Source organism: Mobula birostris, chromosome 3 (assembly GCF_030028105.1).
Source record: "Mobula birostris isolate sMobBir1 chromosome 3, sMobBir1.hap1, whole genome shotgun sequence".
Classification (NCBI taxonomy): domain Eukaryota; kingdom Metazoa; phylum Chordata; class Chondrichthyes; order Myliobatiformes; family Myliobatidae; genus Mobula; species Mobula birostris.
This window is the reverse complement of record NC_092372.1, coordinates 14,919,626-14,941,811: the sequence shown is the minus strand read 5'-3', so window position 1 is coordinate 14,941,811 and position 22,186 is coordinate 14,919,626. Positions and strand designations below refer to the sequence as shown.

General features: G+C 43.3%; 1 protein-coding gene across 2 annotated transcripts in view; it reads right to left on the bottom strand.

Moving 5' to 3' along the window:
* nedd4l (NEDD4 like E3 ubiquitin protein ligase) overlaps positions 1-21,646 on the bottom strand; it is a 457,701-nt gene extending 436,055 nt beyond the window's left edge. For both annotated transcript variants that reach the window (XM_072252251.1, XM_072252258.1), the window contains exon 1: positions 21,327-21,646. In XM_072252251.1, coding sequence (XP_072108352.1) covers positions 21,327-21,371 — 45 coding nt within the window. In that variant the 5' untranslated portion in view covers positions 21,372-21,646. The remainder of the gene's footprint in view (positions 1-21,326) is intronic.
* Between the last annotated feature and the right edge of the window lie 540 nt (positions 21,647-22,186).

The window sequence follows — 22,186 nt, the reverse complement described above, 5'->3', positions numbered from 1 at the left end:
CCTGATAAAGGGTCTCGGCCTGAAACGTCCGTAGATGCTGCCTGACCTGCTGAGTTCACCCATTTTGTGTGTGTTGTTTTAGATTTCCAGCATCTGCAGAGTCTCTCGTGTTTATTGTTTTATAGATGCTGTTAATCTCAGGCATAGAAAGTGAACCCCTACATGTATATACCTTCCAACAAACCATCCCACAATTTCATCCTCAGAAGTAGTGCAAAAAGCAACAAGTATCTTGTGTTTTTTTTAAATTATCTGCTCACGGCAATTAAAAACACTTCCTTTGAAAACTAATACCTGTTAGTTTAGTTGATGTAACCAGCAAGTTTTCACTGCTAATTAAAAGCACTTTGTGCGCATGTTTTCCTCAACTAAAATAATAATTAACACCCATCTCATTTGTCCATTATACCAGAAATTGCATGTTAACTTTGAAGATATGAATTGGAGGAAATCACCGGGCCTCCCAAGCTTGCTCCGAAATTTATTTTTTTCATTTCGATCTACAGCACAGTAACAGGCCCTTCTGGCCCAGTTACACCGTGCGACCAATTACCCTACTAACCCATACAGTTTTGGAATGTGGGAGGAAACCCACACAGTCACGGGGAGAACGTACGAACTCCTTACTGAGAGCAGGAAATACACCTGGGCCACCGGCACTGTAAAGCGTCGTGCTGACTGCTGGACTGTGTCGCCCTAAAGAAGACGATTGCAGCCTCAAGTCTACATCTGGTAACTTCCACATCAAAAATCTTTTTATGGCTGCCTCAAAAATATTCAAAGATACCACTTACACTACTCTTTGTTAAAGAGTGTTCCAAATCACAGCACTCTCACAAAAAAAAATTGCCCCTTGTGCCTTGAAAGGACAACACTATTTTTAAACACTAGATGCCTTCTACAGCCAGCCTGCCAAGATTTCTCAGGATCTTTAATGCTTCCATCAAATTCCCTCTCATGCGGCTGGCTCTCCAGTCAATGCTTCACTCTAGCATTCACTCCCTAGAAGACAATCTGAATTGCCTTCATCTGCAGCTGACTTAGCATGAGAATGAGAAGCTGCTGCTTGCCCATTCTTGCAGAAACGTGGCTCATGAACAACATTCCATGCACCATCAAGGACTTGCACTAATATTCTTTTGTGACTGTATGTGCTGAATCCTAACTGTGTGACTGCATGTATGTGAATTGCACCCAGGCCCAGAATGATTGAGGTTTCATTTAGCTGCATGCATGTGACAATTAAACTTGAACTTGATTTTTCTAAATGCCATTGAATACAAACTTCAGTGCGCTGACACTAGCAATAACTTTCACAGACATTTCCATGCTAATCTAGGCCTTATAGTATCCAGTAAGCCTCAATGAGATCTTCCTTCCTCTTTCACTGAGTAGAGGCCCAGAGATATCAAATTCTCCTCACACGCTCAGGCATTCATTCCTGGGATCATCCTTGTGATCTTCCTCCGGACCAGGGGTCCCCAGCCTGGCGTCCATGGACCCCTCAGTTAATGGTAGAGGTCCATGGCATTAAAAAAAAAGGTTGGGAACCCCTGTCTAGACCCTCTCCAGGGCCAGTACCTCTTTCCCTTGATACAGGGCATGCAGCTTTCACTTTATGTCAACCTGTCTGTTAATCTTTGGGCCACGCCATTCAGGGACTTGTGCTAATATTATTTTGTGACCGTATGTGCTAGATTGTAACTACAGTAGGCAATGCCTGAAACTATATGTACTGCATTTTGCACCTTGGCCCCAGAGGAACAGTGTTTCATTTAGTTGAATGCCAATAAACTTGAACATGAAAATAGCTCACAATATTCCAAGTGCCATCTAACCGATGCCTTGTAAAGTCTCGGCAGTACATCTTTGCTTTTATATTCTGGTCCTCTACAAATGAATATTCCTACTGTAACTGTTTCTTCACTACCAATGCAAGTTAACATTAAGGACAATCCAGAAACACTTCCAAACACCTTTTCAGAATTTGCAAAATGCATTCAGTGGCCATGTAACTCCTGTACCTAAAGTTGCCACAGTGTACATGTTCCTGGTCTTCTGCCCATCCACTTCACAGTTCAACATGTTGTATTCAAAGATTCTCTTCTGCACACCACTGCTTGTAACACGTGGTTATTTGAGTTACTGTCACTCCTCCTGTCAGCTTGAATCTGTCTGGCCATTCTCCTCTGACCTCTCTCATTAACAAGGTCCTCTCGCCCACAAAACTGCCACTCACAGGATGTTTATTGTTTCTTGCACCATTCTCTGTAAACTATAGAGACTGTTGTGCATGAAAAATCCCAGGAGATCTGCAGTTTCTGAGATACTCAAATCACCCCATCTGACACCAACAATTATTCCACAGTCAAAGTCACTTAGATCACACTTCTTCCCTGTTATGATGTTTGGTCTGAACAACAACTGAACCCCTTGACCATGTCTGCATGCTTTTACGCATTGAGTTGCTGCCACATGATCAGCTGATTAGATATCTGCATTAATGAGTATGTGTACCTAATAAAATGGCCACTGAGTGTATATCTGGCCTTTATTCTATTGTGGACATAAACCACTACCATGAATGGAAGGCAAAAAGTGTCTGACAGTTAAATAGGCAGCACAATCCAAAAATTTTATTTCAAATATGCCAATAATTCACTGGTTTCATTAACTCCCGAGTCGGTGGAACATACAGAAAGGACTTTCATTAACGTTAACTCTGCCAGAGGCAAAGTTTCACCTCTCTTACACCTTAGCTTTAGAATCACACTAACATTACTTTAGCAATTAAATGTCATAAATCAACTAATTTGGGCATTCAAGTAAGTAATCGAATATATTATTCCTATTCTGGTTTAATGGTGTTACTTATTAATTCAAAGTTCAAAGTAAAGTATGTATTGGACTGAAAGTCCCTACAAAGGACTGTCAGAATGGTTGAGAGGATCATAGGGGTCTCCCTACCATCCATCAGGGAGATTTATCAGAAGTGCTGCATAGGGTGGGCCCTTAGTATTATTAAGGATCCCGCCCATCCATCCATAATCCACTTGACTTTGTATAATAAGGCAGGAAACTTCGATGGATAAACACAAGAATGGTCAGGATGGGAAACAGTTTCTTCGCCCAGGCCATTAGGCTTCTGAACTCCCCGCCGCATCATATTTAAAGTGGCACTGTTCTGTACTTCACAATATTTAATTCATGCACTTTAGTTTGTTTATTTATGTGTAATACATCTGTAGATTTCATCCTTCCTTTCTTTTTTTAAATTTTATTTTTATTTGGATAAGGAATTCACAAATATCATGTACTTTTTTCACACATATAACCTTTTCCATTTTTTTATATGTATAAAACTACAATTATTTATACATTCTTAAGTACACATTGAGATGATATAAAAGGAAAATAAACATTTAAATAGATAATTATGTACTGTGGTAAATCTAACCTATTAGGCTACGTAATGGAATTAGTTGTTAAGAAAAATGGTAATAATAGTTTCCATATATTATTGTGTGTTATATATGTGTTATGAGTGCTACAGTGCTTTACTCCGTTTTGGAGAAACGTCTTGTTTGTCAGTATACATGTGTACAGTTAAATGACAAAAAACTTGACGTGTCACCATATACTACCCCAAAGTTCATTTTCTTGCGGGCATTAGCAGTAGAACAAAAGAAACATAATAATCATTGAAAAACTACACTCCAACAAAGACTAACAAACAACCAATATGCAAAAGATAAACTGCAAATACAAATAAAAAGAATAAAGAACCAAAAAATAATACTGAGAACATGAGTGTAGAGTCTACAGGTTGTGGCAAAGTTCAGTGTTGAGTAGAGCAAAGTTATCCACACTGGCTCAGGAGCCTGATGGTTGAAGGATATAACCTTCTGGATGGTTGATAGGTGAGCGCCACAGTAGCGCTATGGTTAGCACAACACTATTGCAGCTCAGGACATTCTGGAATTTAGAGTTCAATTCCAGTGCCATTCTGTCAGGATTCCTTGTGGAATGTGTGGGCTTTCCCCAGGTGCTTCAATTTCCTCCAACAGTCCAAAGATATTCCGGGTTGGTTAATTGGTCTTTGTAAACTGTCCCGTGATTAAGTTAGGTTAAATCGGGGCTCTGGGGTTGCAGGGGTTGGTTTCGCTCAAAGGGCCAGAAGTCCCAAGTCCAGGCAGTATTACTAAATAAATAAGCAAACAAACAACCGTTCTGGGACCTAGCGTTGTGGACCTAAGGCTCCTGTACCACCTCCCCAATAAATATAATAACTGAAACTCATCAAATGGCAAAACCATATTCTTCAACTCACTATTACTCACATCTAACAGCATTTAAGATCCAATGGATGACAAACTCTGTTGACAGAGCCAACAGAATTAGTAACCTACATCGTGACTCTAAAGCAGAAAATTGCCCCAAAACATGTTGCTCTAGAAGGAAAGACAAAAAGGAACAAAGAGCAAGTCAAGTGAAATTTTGCAGACATCCTTTCAAGATCAGAATCAGGTTTATTATCATTGGCACATGTTGTGAAATTGTGGCTGCAGTACATTGCAATACACTTTTTAAAAAAACTATATATTTCAATAAGTATATATAAAAATATAAAAAAATTAAGTAGTTCAAAAAGAGGGCAAAAAATGAGGTAGTGTTCATATATATTCAGATATCTGACAGTGGAGGGGAAGAAGATGTCTCTAAAACATTGAGAGGGTGTCTTCAGGCTCCTGCACATCCTCTTTGATGGTAGCAGTGAGAAGAGGGCATGTCCTGGGCGATGGGGATCCTTTCTAATGGATGCTGCCTTTTGAAGCATTGCCTCTGGTGCCCGTGATGGAGCTGAATACACAGAGCAATATAGTAAAGCATAGAAGTCCCACACAATAAAAAAAAAAGCCTCAGGTGTGTTGGGAAGTGAAACATACACAAGTCATGTACAAAATCAACAACTTTAATCTGAACAAATTCGTTGGGAAAACCAAGGATTAGTAGTGGTCATTGGGGGCACAGATTTCAAAGAACTTGTAACCTTTTTTAAGATTATGAAGGCACGCAGTCCTCTTTTATTGTCAATTAGTAATGCATGCATTAAGAAATGATACAATATTTCCTCCAGTGTGTTATCACAAAACACAGGATAGACCGAGACTGAAAAAAACTGACAAAACCACATAATTACATGTAGTTACAACAGTGCAACAATACCGTAACTTGATGAAGAAGTCCATGAGCACAGTAAAAAGTTCAAAGTCTCTCAAAAGTCCCACATCTCACGCAGACGGAAGAAAAACTCTCCCCGCCATGCCCGACCAAAATCCGTCTCTGAGTCATCCGAAAACTTCGAGCCCCGGATCAGCTCTCCGACACCGAGTACTGAGCGCCATCTCTGTCCGAACGATTTGACCTCAATCTTGGTCGCCAATAGCAGGCAAAGCCGGGGATTTTGAGGCCTTCCCTCCGGAAGATTCCCGACCACACAGTAACAACAGCAACGAACGAGCGTTTCAGAAATTTCTCCAGATGTTCCTCTGTACTTTCACGTCCGTCTCCATCAAATCAGAATTGTCCACGGCCCCTATTTAACAGATATGATATCATTTTTCACCGAAGGGCTGCGCACGCGTGGCGCGCTGCTCTCTCTCCTCCCTAACTTGCTTTGTATTTCAAGCATGTTATGTTTGTTGCATGTTTAACCTTTCGGTAATATTGTAGATATATTGTTTAAGCATTCTTTGTTTTGCTTACATATTTCATTACAGGTTACATGTAAAAGTGCATGAATGGCATATGTCACCACATCATAAGTGTGTGCCTTGCTAAAGCAAAAGAACAAAATGTCCATGGTTAATTCCCGGCTGTTCTTCTTTCAATTAATTTCTGGAGCTACAAAACATAACAGCGTTCATAATACAAAGTTTGAAGTACTGTAATTTTGTGAAGTTGTACTGTGAGGTGGTTAGGAGAATGCTTTTCAGTGCCAGCAACCAGGGTTCAATTCCTGCCGCTGTATCTATGGAGTTTACTTGTTCTCCCCAGTGACCACGAGTTTCCTCTAGGTGCTTCAGTTTCCGCCCACATTCCGAACACGTATGGATTAGTAGGCTGACTAGCAGCGTGGGCTCATTGGGCTGAAAGGATCTGTAACTACGCTGCATTTCTAAATAAATAAAAACGTGATCCAGTCCTTTCTTCCCAGTAGTGCTCAGAACTTATCAGGATCCTAGTTCTATGTCATCCTGAAAAAGAGTGCCCAAATGATGGGGGCAGAATGTCTCAACAAATTTCAGAATTACCTGGACAAGCATTCGATCCACCAAGCCAGAGAAGCTGACAGGATGGGATTAGTTTAGATGGCCAGTATAGACAACGGTCTGGACAAGAGATTTCCATGCATTATCTCAATACTGATTTTACTTTGTTATTGCCACATGTACCAAAGTACAGTGTAAAGCTCATCGTGCTTGCTCAACTCATCACAAAATTCAAAATACATTTATTATCAAAGTATGTTCCTTAAGGTTGTCATAGCTGGGGGTGATAATGGGGACAAGCTCCCACTACCTATCAAAGGTTCCCAATGGCATGTGCCTCTAATAGCTTCTGACAACCAAGTCCAGCTCCTGGCCTTCACGTGTGGCATAGCTACTAAGCCCAACAGAACCGTTTCTACTGACAGAAGGGGCAAAGGCAGGATACTGGAACCTTAAAACCAGTCACTTTGGGCAGACGGGGCTCGTCAGCTGTGGTTGGCAGCTCATCTAGGAGAAGGAAAACTCTGATCTCAAACCTCCGCTGCTTTGCAGCTGTATCCACTCGTGGGAACGGCTTCTGGAGTAAACCCCGACAGAAAAATCTGGAGCTGGAGTCCCTAAGACAGTCCTACATTGAGTTCAATGCTGACTGCCAACTCCTGCAATGCTTCTGGTACCAAACTGTATCGGTCTCTGCCGTTCCTTTGGATTCATCTGATGTGGGGAGAGAGGGAGCTTGCTACATGGGCAACAGCTTTCTCTCCGTATCGTACTGACCAGGCCTGTCTATCCAGACATCTCGGATCCAATACCCATGGTCAGTTCTGACCAACGGAGGCCTCAGCATTCATTTTGTACACAACTTTGAGATTCATCATCTTGCGGGCAGCCACAAAACAATGAAACACAACAGAACCAACACAACAAAGATCGTCAAACATCCAACATGCGAAAAAAATCATGCGAGCAATAAAAAAATATGAACAAGTAACACACAGAACATTAACCACAGAGTCCCTGAAAGTGAGCCCACAGCCACAGAGCCAGTTCAGCGCTGAGGAGAGTGAAGTCGATCCAAGACTACGATGAATGCAGGCCACAGCCATGGGGCCAGTTCAGCACTGAGGAGAGTGAAGCTGATCCAGGAGCACGATGAATGCAGGCCACAGCCATGGGGCCAGTTCAGCGCTGAGGAGAGTGAAGCTGATCCAGGAGCACGATGAATGCAGGTCACAGCCACAGGGCCAGTTCAGCGCTGAGGAGAGTGAAGTCGATCCAAGACTACGATGAATGCAGGCCACAGCCATGGAGCCAGTTCAGCGCTGAGGAGAGTGAAGTCGATCCAAGACTACGATGAATGCAGGCCACAGCCATGGGGCCAGTTCAGCACTGAGGAGAGTGAAGCTGATCCAGGAGCACGATGAATGCAGGCCACAGCCATGGGGCCAGTTCAGCGCTGAGGAGAGTGAAGCTGATCCAGGAGCACGATGAATGCAGGTCACAGCCACAGGGCCAGTTCAGCGCTGAGGAGAGTGAAGTCGATCCAAGACTACGATGAATGCAGGCCACAGCCATGGAGCCAGTTCAGCGCTGAGGAGAATGAAGCCGATCCAGGAGCACGATGAATGCAGGCCACAGCCATGGGGCCAGTTCAGCACTGAGGAGAGTGAAGCTGATCCAGGAGCACGATGAATGCAGGCCACAGCCATGGGGCCAGTTCAGCGCTGAGGAGAGTGAAGCTGATCCAGGAGCACGATGAATGCAGGCCACAGCCATGGGGCCAGTTCAGCGCTGAGGAGAGTGAAGCTGATCCAGGAGCACGATGAATGCAGGTCACAGCCACAGGGCCAGTTCAGCGCTGAGGAGAGTGAAGTCGATCCAAGACTACGATGAATGCAGGCCACAGCCATGGAGCCAGTTCAGCGCTGAGGAGAGTGAAGTCGATCCAAGACTACGATGAATGCAGGCCACAGCCATGGGGCCAGTTCAGCACTGAGGAGAGTGAAGCTGATCCAGGAGCACGATGAATGCAGGCCACAGCCATGGGGCCAGTTCAGCGCTGAGGAGAGTGAAGCTGATCCAGGAGCACGATGAATGCAGGTCACAGCCACAGGGCCAGTTCAGCGCTGAGGAGAGTGAAGTCGATCCAAGACTACGATGAATGCAGGCCACAGCCATGGAGCCAGTTCAGCGCTGAGGAGAATGAAGCCGATCCAGGAGCACGATGAATGCAGGCCACAGCCATGGGGCCAGTTCAGCGCTGAGGAGAGTGAAGCTGATCCAGGAGCACGATGAATGCAGGTCACAGCCACAGGGCCAGTTCAGCGCTGAGGAGAGTGAAGCTGATCCAGGAGCACGATGAATGCAGGTCACAGCCACAGGGCCAGTTCAGCGCTGAGGCAGGTACCAATGGTTGCAGAGCACGGCAGCAGAGCCAGTCCAGCAGCTTCCCCCTGGCCTTGTGTGTTTCGTCTGGCTCCACGCTGAATTTGCCAAACATCAGTTCATTCTTCGCTGACGGCCCAGGCCCCACTGCTTCAATCCAACCCCAAGTCCTTTCCAGCAATGGCTGCTGCAGCCATACCTGCACCTCAAGCATCCAGTTCGCTCATTCCTTCAGGATACCACAAAAATGCCAGGTCGCACAGACAGATCAAAGGCGCTCCAACAGGCAATTACAGGCTATGGATTGCAGTGATCACAGACCAGAAAAAGTATAATTAATAGAATAATCTGTAGTTTTGTTTGCTTCCTGTAAAGTGTCGCCGTGTCTCGCCAGCACCATCTTTACAGAAATAGCCAGTAAAGCACAACAGTGCGTTAAGGTAGAACAATAACAAAACGCAGAATAAAGTAATGCATACAAAATGCTGGTGGAACACAGCAGGTCAGGCAGCATCAATGGACAGGAATAAAGAGTCGATATTGTGGGTCAAGACCCTCCATCAGTACTGTTGATGAAGGGTCTCAGCCTGAAACGTCGACTGTCTACCCCTCTCCATCAATGCTGCTTGACCTGCTGAGTTCCTCCAGCATTTTGTGTGTGTTACTCTGGATTTGCAGCATCTGCAGAATCTCGTGTTTCTGCAGAAGAAAGTGTAACAAATACAGAGAATGTGCAGCGCAGGTAAGCAGTGAAGTCCACCATCATAATGAGGTAGACTGTGGGTTTGAGTCCATTTCTATCTGCCTTATCTTGAAGACCCAATAAAAGATTATCCCTTAAATTTGAAAAAAAACAATTGTTCCCTTCAATGCTGTCTGACTTGCTGAAAATTTTCAGCATTGACTGGATTTATTTCTACAGATCCTCCACACGGATAGAGTAAAAAAAAAGGACTGGATAAAATTTTTCGGAGTCAGCCAAATCCCTGAAGTCACGCAGAGTGATGAGGTACTGGAATGGAGCCAGTCCTCCCCAGCCAATTCATTAATCTGCCACGGAGCCAGGCAGATGCACAGTACACATGGAATGGATAATAATTCACGTGACAGCCTCTCACAGTGTTGGGACTGGTCCTGATTGACCAGCACCTGGACCCCACATTCTGCTCAAAATACACCGAAGACAGATGGAGATGCATCACTAGTGAACAAAAGGAGAATTTTACCAGGGCTTGTGTATCAATCAGCTTGTGTATTCCTCAAGTCATACTATATTGTACTCCTAAAGGTCAACTTTCAACTTTTTATATTAAATTCATTTTATTCATTCAGAGGTACAGCGAGGAACAGGCCTTTCCAGCCCAACGAGCTGCACTGTTCAGCAACCCAGCTATTTCACCTTTGCCTAATCACAGGACAATTTACAATGACCAATTAATCCACTAACCGATACATCCTTGGACTGTGTGAGGAAACCCACACACTCACGGGGAAAACATCCTTACAGAGGACACCAGAATTGAACTCCCAACTCCAACACCCCAAGCTGTGATAGCGCCACTAACGCGATGCCCAGATCATTGTCGCTGACTACATTAGTCGTTATTGTCCCTCCCGTACATATTGCAATGAGGATAAAATTTTTCTTCATATTTGCTGTTTGTCTCCTTTTGCACACTGGTTGTTTCTCAATCCTTGTTTGTGTGTAGATTTTCACTGTATGTCTTTGTTCTACCATGAACGTCCGTAAGAAAATGAATCTCAAAATAACATATGGTGACATATACATACTTAAAAAGTATACTTTGAACTTTGACTTGAACTCCGCAACAGTATATGTAGTCAATGTTTTGGGCTGCGATCCCTCAGCAGGACTCATGCTGAAGGGTCTCGGCCTGAAACGTCGAATGTACTCTTTTTCCATAGATGCCGCCTGACCCCCTATGTTCTTCCAACATTTCGTGTGTGTTGCTTGGATTTCCAGCATCTGCAGATTTTGTCTTTGTACCGTAGTGCTTCCAAGAACAACAAATTTCTTGCCAAAGAAGAGAGTGATAACAAACCTGAATGTGATTCTGAGGCTGCATTTATAGAAATAGAAATAGTTAAGGCTTCAGATTTGTGACCGTACATGAGGGCAAACTGACAAGGGTTGCAGCAGTAAAATGTGTTTCAGATTTCCAGTGTCGACTGATTTTTCAAACAGCAGATTGGCCATTACTGCAAGAAGGCTGAAAGTCAGAAACAGAGACGTATTGTTATAATTGTTCAGGGATTGAGAGAATGCAGGGGGCAATTTTAGTCCACTTACTTGGATATACCAGCAGAAGAGATACATCAGGGTAAATCCTGGGATGATAGAGTTGTCCTATCATGAGTAGATAAAGCATTGGTATTGGTGCATTATTGTCACATGCACCAAGATACAGTGAAAAGCTTGTCCTGCATATTGTTCATACAGATCAAATCATTACCCAGTGCATTGAGATAGAACAAGATAAAACAATAACAATGCAGAATAAAGTGTAAAAGCCATTGGAAAAATGCAGTGCAGGTAGATGATAAAAGTGCAAAATCATAATGAAGATTATGAGGTCAAGAGTCCAACTTATTGTACAAGAGATCAATGCAAGGGTCTGATAGCAGTGGGATAGAAGCTGTCCATGAGCCTGGTGGTAGATGTTTGCAGGCTTTTGCATCTTCAACCTGATGAAAGCGTGGAAAAGGGAGAACGTCTGGTCTTTAATTATCATCATTATGTGATGTGTCCATGACCATGTTTGTCCTTAGCAAATATTTCTACAGAAGTAGCTTGCCATTGCCTTATTCTGGGCAGTGCCTTTACAAGAAGGGTGACCCCAGCCACTATCAATAATTTTCAAAGATTGTCTGCCTGGCGTCAGTAGTCGCATAACCAGATCTTGTGATATGCACCAGCTCTCATACGATCATCCACCACGGCTCCTACGACTTCACTTGACCCTGATTGGGGGACTATGCAGGTGCTACACCTTGCCCAAGGGTGACCAGCAGGCTAGTGGAGGGAAGGAGCACCATACCCCTCCTTTGGTAGAGACGCGTCACCCATTTTGCTGGCTGCAGTACTGAGGCGGCGAGAAGTGTAGACAGATCTCTTGGAAGTGAGCTTGGCTTCCACGATGAAACGCACATATTCCTTGTTCAGGAGAATGAAGCACAAGAACCATAACAAGATAGACATCAAGATGCTTTCACTCGGGGACAATCTCAAACAAAGGGACATTATTACGTTCATAACTGAGATGTCATGACTAAAATTGTGATGAACTTGGCAAATTCATCCCACAGAGGGTGGGGAATCTGGAATTCTCTACCCTAGTGGGAAACAGAATCATTGGAATTGCTTAAAGAGATTTTTTTTTCCTTTTTGAAAGATCAGTGAATTGAGGCCTCTAGGGAACTGGCAGAGAAAAGGAGAAGACATGTGGCAGATTGTCCATGACCCATACTTAATGGAAGAGCAGCCTTAAGGGCCTATTCCTGTTCTTTTTGTGCTCGTTTCCAACGAGTTGTGTAAAGGACAGCAGGGTACCATTAAATATTTCCCAAATCTCATCATTTAAAAATACTCTGCTTTTCTGCTTTGTGGACAGATGACTTAACATTTTTCCACATTATATTCTATTTTCTTGCCAATTCTCTCAGCTTGATTTTATCTCCCCGAAGGCTCCTTACATACTATCCCTGCCCCCAAACCCACTGAGAGTAGGTTATACATAATGGCCCAAGCACAGATCCCCTTGATACCCCACTAGGAGATCTGAGGAGGATCTGGTTAACCCAATCTTTGCTTTTGTCTAGTAACCAGCTCTCAATGCATGTCAGTATGTAATTACCAATTCTGTGGGCTCCAACCTGATTGACAAGCCTCCTGTGTGGGACCCTAACAAAACTCTACTGAAAATCCAAATACACTACAGATACCACTACATCTAAAAAGAAATCCAATAGATCAGTTAAACATGATTTTCCTTTCATAAATTAATCCAGATACTGATCTAACCTATTATTCTTTTCACTATAGATCTGAGCATCTCCCCCTTCCCCTGATGTTACGCAAACATTTAAAACAGAGAACAACCATTTTACATACTCCAAGACAGCAGTTCCCAACCTTTTTTATGCCATGAAGCCTTACCATTAGCCAAGGGATCCGTGAACCTCAGGCTAGGAACCCCTGCTATAAGACCAGTCTAACCCTTCTCTCACACATAGCTCTCTGTTTTTCTTTCATCCATGTGACTATCTAAGAGCTTCTTTAATGTCACTAATGTATCTCCCTCTACGGCCACCCCTGTTCCATGCACTTATCACTCTCTGCAAAAAAAAAACTTACCTCTGACATTCCCCCCCAACTATATTTTCCTCCAATCACTTTAAAATTATGCCCTCTCATATTATATTGCTTCCTTGAGGGGAAAAAGTGTTGGCTGTCCACTCTATCTATGTCCCTTCTTCACTCAGAGTGTGGTGAGAGTGTGGAATGAGCTGCCAACAGAAGTGCAGGACCCATGATGAAACACCCCCTCATTCCTCTGAAGCAGGGTGATATTTTTTTTTTAAATAAATCGCTCAGTAATTGCCAGATTTTCTGAAATAATTGCAAATTGACCTCTCACCTTGTGGTCCTGATGAAGGGTCTCAGCCTGCTGAGTTCCTCCAGCATTTTGTGTGTGTTGCTTTAGATTTCCAGAATCCGCAGATTTTCTCGTGTTTGATAGTCCCTGAGGAGTGTTTGATAGTCCATAAAGAAACAATCCTCTGATGTTACTAGCCCTTTTTGGGCTCGATAATCCATGTGTACATCACCTTGCCCCCGGTTTACCGCAGGTAATTGTAGGCACTTACCCTTGCTTGGCTGGCATTTTTTTCTTTGCTTTTCATTGATGCTTTCAGTGCACTTGATCTGTTTATTGTACTTTGAATTTTGCCCGTACATTCTCGTCCCAGCAAGGATCATTATACTGTATGCTGAAGCTTTCTCACTAGTGACTCAAAGCTGAAAAGTCCACACTGCTGCTTCAGTAGAGTATTGCTCAGTAAAGACGACCGATCGTTTTCTATAGCAAAAACGATGCCTTGAATATTTAAAATAAATTCTCATTAAATGGTGACAGGTGACAGACCAATTTGTAATTATTTCAAAAAATCTAGCAGTTACTAGGCAATAAAAAATATCGCCTTGCTTCAGAGGAATGTGGGGATTCTCGTTGAATCCTGTCAAGTATTGAAAAGCCTATACAGAATGGACAGAAAGAAGATGTTTCCTACAGTGGGGAAGCCTAGGACCAGAGTGCATAGCCTCAAAGTACAAGGATGTCCCTTTACAGCAGAGATAAGGAGGAATTTTGTTAGCCAAAGGCTGTTGAGTCTGTGGAATTCATTGTCACCAACAGCCATGGAGGCCAAGTCATCGGTACATTTAAAGCAGAGGTTGATAGGTTTTTGATGAGTAAGAGTGTCAAAGATTATGGGGAGAAGGCAGGAGAATGGGATTGAAAGTGATAGTAAATCAGCCATGATAGAATGGCAGAGCAGACAACGGGCTGAACAGCCTAATTCTGTTCTTCGGTATAGAATTCTACTTCAAGCAACTATATGGTCCAGTAAACATAGGTAGAACAAGTGTGAGGTGCTGTTAATTCTCCTCAAGATATAGTTTTACTTATATAAAAAGCAAACCTATCACAGGGAATCTCTTTCAACACACACAAAATGCTGGTGGAACGCAGCAGGCCAGGCAGCATCCATAGAAAGAGGTACAGGCGACATTTCGAGCCGAGACCCTTCATCAAGACTAACTGAAAGAAGACAGAGTAATTGATTTGAAAGTGGGAGGGGGAAGGGGGAGATCCGAAATGATAGGAGAAGACAGGAGGGGGAGGCATGGAGCTAAGAGCTGGAAAGTTGATTGGCAAAAGGGATACAAGGCTGGAGAAGGGAGAGGATCATGGGACGGGAGGCCTAGGGAGAAAGAAAGGGAGAGGGGAGCCCAGAGGAAGATGGAGAGCAGACAAGGAGTTATAGTGAGAGGGACAGAGGGAGAAAAGAGAGAGAGAGGGAAAAAAAGGAAAAAAATAAAAAATAATAAATAAATAAGGGATGGGGTAAGAAGGGGAGGAGGGGCATTAATGGAAGTTCGAGAAGTTAATGTTCATGCCATCAGGTTGGAGGTTACCCAGACAGATTATGAGGTATTGTTCCTCTAACCTGAGTGTGGCTTCATCTTTACAGTAGAGGAGGCCATGGATAGACATATCAGAATGGGATGGGACATGGAATTAAAATGTGTGGCCACTGGGAGATCCTGCTTTCTCTGGCGGACAGAGTGTAGGTGTTCAGCGAAACGGCCTCTCAGCCTGTGTCGGGTCTCGCCAATATATAGAAGGCCGCACCAGGAGCACCAGACGCAGTATATCACACCAGCCAACTCACAGGTGAAGGGTCGCCTCACCTGGAAGGACTGTCTGGGGCCCTGAATGGTGGTGAGGGAGGAAGTGTAAGTGCATGTGTAGCACTTGTTCCGCTTACAAGGATAAGTGCCGGGAGGGAGATCGGTGGGAAGGGATTGGGGGGGTGAATGGCCAAGGGAGTCGCGTAGGGAGCAATCCCTGCGGAAAGCGGGGGGGGGGGGGGGAGGGAAAGATGTGCTTGGTGATATAACTGTGTGATCGTCATTAATATGAAGGGCAATAATGAACCACAGTCAAACTATTTTGGTTCCTCATCTGTCAAAATGTCCTTTTTCTACTGAGAAAAAAAAGACCAGGTATTTCATTCCTTTATATGTATTCCTTTAATAAATCCCGTGTTACTTTACAAAAGCTTACTAAACAAGATTTGACCCAGAATCAGACCAATAAACACATTATTGGCAATAATGTGCAATCTTGAAGGCAAAAGGAGGTGGAAAGGCAGAGGGATTTTAAGCTGTAATTTGTGAAGGAATAAAGAGTCGCCATTTCGGGTCAAGACTCATCACCTCCCTGTGTTGCCCCCTCCCCCTCCTCCTTCCCTTTCTCCCATGGTCCATACACCTCTTCAATCAGATCCCTTCTTTTTCTGCCCTTTACCTTTTCCCTTTTACCTCCCAGCTTCTCACTTCACCCTCCCTCCCGCCCACCTTCCCCCTCACCTATCACCTTCTAGCTTGTACCGCTTCCCATCCCTCCTTCTTACTCCTGCCTCTTCACCCTTCCTTCCAGCCCTGGAGAAGGATCTTGCGCAGAAACATCAACTCCTCACTTCCCTCCATAGATGCTGCCTGACCTGCTGAGTTCCTCCAGCATTTTGTGCATGTTGCTCTGGATTTCCAGCATCTGCAGAATCTCTGGTGTTTAAGATACAACTCTGACCTTTAAGACTAGTTGCTGAAGACGTGGCACTAATGGTGGAGAGCTCAAACTCAGAGATGTTCAGGAGAGCCCGAAAGGACAAAACAGAGAAACTTGGCAGTTGGAGAGCAAGATAATAGAAGGATTCAAAAATGAGGATGAGAATTTTTTTTTTTAAATAATGTTTTTATTCTGGACCTGGAGTCAATCTTGGTCAGCTAGCACAGTAGTAGTTACACATACAAAATGCTGAAGGAACTCAGCATGTCAGGCAACGTCTATGGAGAGGAATAAACAATTGACATTTTGGGGCAGAATCCTTTATCAGGACTGGGAATGAAGGGGGTAGGAGGCTGTCCAAGACCTCTTTCAGAGTCGATGCCTCCAGAAGACACAGTACATCATTAAAGACCCCTCACACCCTCTCCATGAACTGTTTGTTCTTCTGCCATCAGGCAAACGTTACAGGAGCATCAAAACTAAAACCACAAGGCTACTAAATAGCTTCCTCCCACAGGCAGAGGGGGGGGGGGAAGAGGAGTACAAGCTAGAAGGTGATAGGTGAAGTCAAGTGAGGGGAAGGTGGGTGGGAGGGGGGAGAGAATATGAAGTGAGAAGCTAAGAAGTGATAGGTAGAAAAAAGGTAAAGGGCTGAAGAAGGGCCCTGATATTGGAGGAGAGTGGATCATGGGAGAAAGGGAAGAAGTACAGCTACCAGGGTTGGTGACAGGCAAATAAGGAGAAGAGATGAGGCAAGAGATGGAAATGGAAGAGAAGGGAAAGGGGAGGGGCAAAATACCAGAAGTTAGAGAAATCAATGTTTATGCCATCAGGTTGGAGGTTACCCAGATGGAATACAAGGTGTTGCTCTTCTCATCTGAAAGCGACCTCATCCTGGCAGTAGAGGAGGCCTTGGACTAACGTGTTGGAATGGGTAAGTAGATTGGAAATAAAACTGTTGGCCACTAGGAAGTTCTGCTTGCTGTGGAAGGAATGCCAGGAGGAGCCGTCAGCAGGCTTCTTTCTGTTTAGGAAATTTGAAACTGATCTTTGTTATTTTGCTATTACTCCGCACTATCTGATTTGACCATCTACAGTACATGGAACTCACAAACAACACACAGATTAATATTACCAAAAATAACTTCACAAATAATAATGTGAACACAAGTCAAAAAGTTAAACAGTATAAAGCTACTGGTGCTTCACATATGATGGGTGATGGCAGAGAGTTCAGTAGTCATGGCCTGGGGGACGAAGCTGTTTCCCATCCGAACAGTCCTTGTCCTAATGCTACAATACATTCTATGGTAGCGTGTCAAAGAGATTGTTGGACAGATGGAAAATTCACTACCTCACTTTTTTTAAAATATTATTTCTGTTTTTGCACTATTTTTAATTTAACTATTTAATATACATATGTATACTTACTGTAATTGATTTATTTTGTTTTCTATATTATCATGTACTGTATTGTATTGCTGGCACTAAGTTTACAAATTTCACGGCATAGTAAACCCGATTCTCAAATTCTTTGTGGAATGCCTAAACATATAAGCATTGGTAACGGCAGCAATATCCAAGCACTAAAGCGATTCAAAGAACCCTGTGAACCCCTCAAAGCAATTCAGGATGAGTAACCATTAAAAGTTGCCCAGTACTATACTTGTCCTTAAATGTACAACTCAACTAAGTAAGCATTTTAAAGATCAGCTAATCCAAGTAAAGTCAAGGCAAGTTCATTATCATTTAACTATTGTATATACATATATACCATTAAATGAGAAAATGTTTCTCTGAACCAGGGTGTGAAGTACAGTGGTACACACAAATTAGAATTAAATCTACCAATTAATTAGGCATAAATAAAACAAAGTACAATGCATAAATTAAATATTGTAAGATACAGAACAAGTTAAATTGCAAATAAAACAAGGATTTTCATTTTTCCTTGCAGAACACAATGCCACAAAGATAAACATCTCAACTACTGAAGTTGGGCCAAACAAAATAAGATGCAATGTTACCTCCCACTATCCTAAACACCATAAGACAAAGAAGCATAATTAGGCCATTCAGCCCATCAAGTCTGCTCTGACACTTGATCATGGCCAATTTGATGATGAAACAACGTACAAGGAGGAGGTCAAACACCTAGAGAGCTGGTGCAGGGATGACAATTTGATGCTTAATGTCACCAAAACCAAGGAGATGATCGTCGATTTCAGACGGTCTCAGCCTGAGCACACACCCCTCAGCATCAGCGGCTCCACAGTGGAGAGAGTGGAAAACATCAAGTTCCTTGGGGTGCAGATCTCGGACAATCTCACCTGGTCCAGGAACACCACTGGGATTGTGAAATGGGCCCAGCAGAGATTGCACTTTCTGAGGAAGCTTAAACAAGCATCACTCCCCACTAACATCTTAACAACATTCTACAGAGGAGTGCTTGAGAGTGTACTGACCTTTTGCATCACAACCTGGTACTTCAGCTGCAGTGCTGTTGACAAAAAGGCCTTGCAGAGGGTGGTTAGGGAAGCAGAGAAGGTTATTGGGGTCTCCCTACCTTCTGTCCAAGACCTCTTTCAGAGTCGATGCCTCCAGAAGACACAGTACATCATTAAAGACCCCTCACACCCTCTCCATGAACTGTTTGTTCTTCTGCCATCAGGCAAACGTTACAGGAGCATCAAAACTAAAACCACAAGGCTACTAAATAGCTTCCTCCCACAGGCAGTCGGACTGCTAAATAGCTGCTCTACCTGACTCTGCTTTGGACACTTTTAACTTGCACTGACACTTACAACTTGATTTTAAATGACATGTGGCTGTTGTGTTTTACTATTTATTGTTATGTTTATTATTTAGTGTTGCATTTGTTATGTTATGATTGCCCTGCTCCTGGGAAACGCTGTCTCATTCTGCCCTGCAGAGCTGATGCACGGTTAGAATGACAATAAAGTTTTTTTTATTTGATTTGATTTGAATTTATTATCCCACTCAAACCAATTTTCCTGACTTCGCCCTGTAACCTTTGATGCCCTTACCAATCATGAACCTATCAACCTCCACTTTAAATATACTCAATGACTTGTCCTTGTCCTCCACAATCATCTGTGGCAATGAATTCCACAGATTCACCACCATCTGGCTAAGCAAATTCCTCATCTCGGTTCTAAACGGACATTCTTATGTTATGAAGGTGTGCCCCATGATCCTAGATTATCTCACCATTGGAAATGTCCTCTCCACGTCCATTCTATGGAGGCCTTTCAATATTTGGTAGGTTTCAAGGAAATTCCCCCCCCCCCAACCCCCTATTCTTCTAAATTCTAGTGAGTACAGGTCTGGAGTCACCAAGCGATCATACATTCACCCTTTCATTTCCGTAAACACTTGAACATTGAAGTGAATGGTAACTAAACTGCACTGGCTTCCTGTATCTTATAGAATTGATTTTAAAAGTTCTATTACTTGTTTTTAAAGCTCTTGATGGTCTGGGACCAGAGTACACCACAGGATCCATTTCATTTTATAATCCTGCTTCAGCTCTCAGGTCTTACTCCACCGGTCTCTTCAATGTAAACAATCTCCCTCAAAAGATGATTGGCAGGTCAGCTTTTTTTTCCAACTACGCTCTTAAAGTGTGGAATTCAATACCTAAAGCTATAAGGGACTCTGTTGACCCTTTTAAATGCCAGCTCAAACCCCATTTACTTAAACTTGCTTCTAACTAACATCTTTTTGTCTTTTGTTTTCACATTTATCTTTATTATTTTATGTTCACATTTGCTGTTTATCCCATTGTAAAGCACTCTGAATTACATCCTCTGTATGAAAAATGCTCTATAAATAAATTACTACTATTATTATTATTTCAAAAGACAGAGTTTGAATTCAGCTGGCACTAAGGTGGCCCATGACATATACAGTCACCTGCAACCTTTGCAATGCAGATTTTAAAAACACCATCAGTAATATTCTCCTATTGGTAACTACATAACATGCATTGCAACACAAAATTCAAAGTACCAGATTCAATCCTGTTTATACTCAATTTTAGCCAAGACAGCAAAGAATTACAATTATTGGAATCCATGCTGGCTTTCATTTCAAATTTATCTTCTTCTCTTTACAAGGCCTCCCCTGCTCCCTGACAATCCTCCAGAAATTCCACATTCCTAACTCTGCTCTTCAATATCTCTCAAATCCTATGTTCATTCACTGACTGACATATCCCCAGCTGTCTCAGTTCTGAGCCCTCGAATTCCCACTGACAGCAAGTCAGCATCAAATATCAACATTTATAAACTGTCTTTTAAAATATATTGCACCTCATAGCTGCACGATGCATTATTTGTGCTGCTGATGCGTGCCATAAACAATCTGTGAAACCATACACAAGCGATATGGTTGCTCAGTAGTAACTGCTGTACACGTTGCGTTTCTACTCACAAGGGCTGTCCTAATTATTGGTGACACAATTAACTCAAGGTTGGTGTTTCCACAAAGCAGCATGCAACTGCAATTGTTCACTTCTAAATAAGATCTAGAATTAGCATCTCTCTCTCTCCTCCCCCCCCCCCGTGCGAATGCCGGTGCGAATATGGAATGGAGTAAATATCTCAAATCCGTCGATCCAATATCACCTAAAGTGAAAATACCACGATAGCCCTGCTAAAATTCGACTGACGGAGCTAGATAACTGTATTGATTCAAAGCATAAAATGGGTGGAAACCGTGCTATTTAGCTAACGATTTAGCTCTCATTAGGTTTCGTCCATTCGTCTTTGTCTACTAATATAAACAGCACTTCGGAATGACACTCAAAACTAATTGTATCCTCGAAAGGATTCGAGACGAAAACCGTTTACCTGATAGATCCACTCAAAACGACAACAGACAGAATGGCAATAAAAGAAACAGATAGCACTTCCCCATCGAGTTCATAACTTCACCCCCACCACTGACATATGCCGCACTCCCCATGGAACTTTTGGCAAACCACGATAGGAAACAGGAATTTTAGAATAATGCGCTGTTCCCGCCTGCGGTATCAACAATCAACATTATTCTGAGAAGCCTAAAGCTACATTAATTTCCCCAACAAAAGGCAGCGTTTCAGAACTGCTAAAGTCGCAGAAAGGCACAGGTCCACGGGCTGTCAGCCCAGCACCAAGGCTGGCGTTTCCACGGGTGACTTTCATCACACGCTGGGTCAACTCCGCAGCAGTTTGACGCTATATTCAGAAATATCAACAGTAGAAGGAAGGAAATAAGAACAAATAGCACTTACTTCATCATCGGAAAGTCCATAAATTGTATCCAACTGCGCCGCCATAGATCCAAAGCGGATGAAGAGACAGGAGGGTTGAGAAGTCGTTCAGACACACACACACACACACACTCTCTCTCCCTCTCTCACTTGTAGGACGGGCTTCAGGGGAAATATACCTGCTCACAAAAATAAATACTCCGATGTAATCCCTCTCGCCCTGCGCTGGCACGGATCAAGCGCCGAGCAACAATCAATTTGCCCCCTCAAATATCAGGCAACAATTCGCTGCCTCCCAAGCCGGTCCACACAGCAGCGCAGGACATGCGCGCTCGATACATTGTTATATCCGCACCCCCACCTCGTCCCGCAACCGAGCTCAGTGTTTGATTGGCGGCTCCAGGTGCCCAATCAACCACCCATTGGCCGGCTGGCAGCCACGGGGAGGCGGGGCCGAGGTGGAAGGACCGCCGGCAAGTTCGGTTGACTGGAAGTTCCATAGTTCACGCTGCAGGCTGTCAATTGGGGGTGAGGCTCCCTTCTCCCGGGTTCTCCCCGGTGTTAAAGAAACACCGCCTCCCCAGCTCAACTTGTGGATGTGCAGAGGCTTCCATTCATCAAAAAAGCATGCAATAGAACTGTGCGATCCTCTGCCCAGCATCTCGTTCATTTGTATCTTTGAAATCAATTCGAAGTGAACTCTAATAATTTAAGATTGTTTATTGTCGTTATTCAATACCCTAGTGTAAAGGAGAACGAAATGAGTGTTACTTCGGATCCGATGTAACAGAAATAACACAAGCATATTAGATATTTAAAAATATATATATTTGAATGCCTAGAAGAGAATTGCTATATTGGTTACTTAATATTGTTGCCTA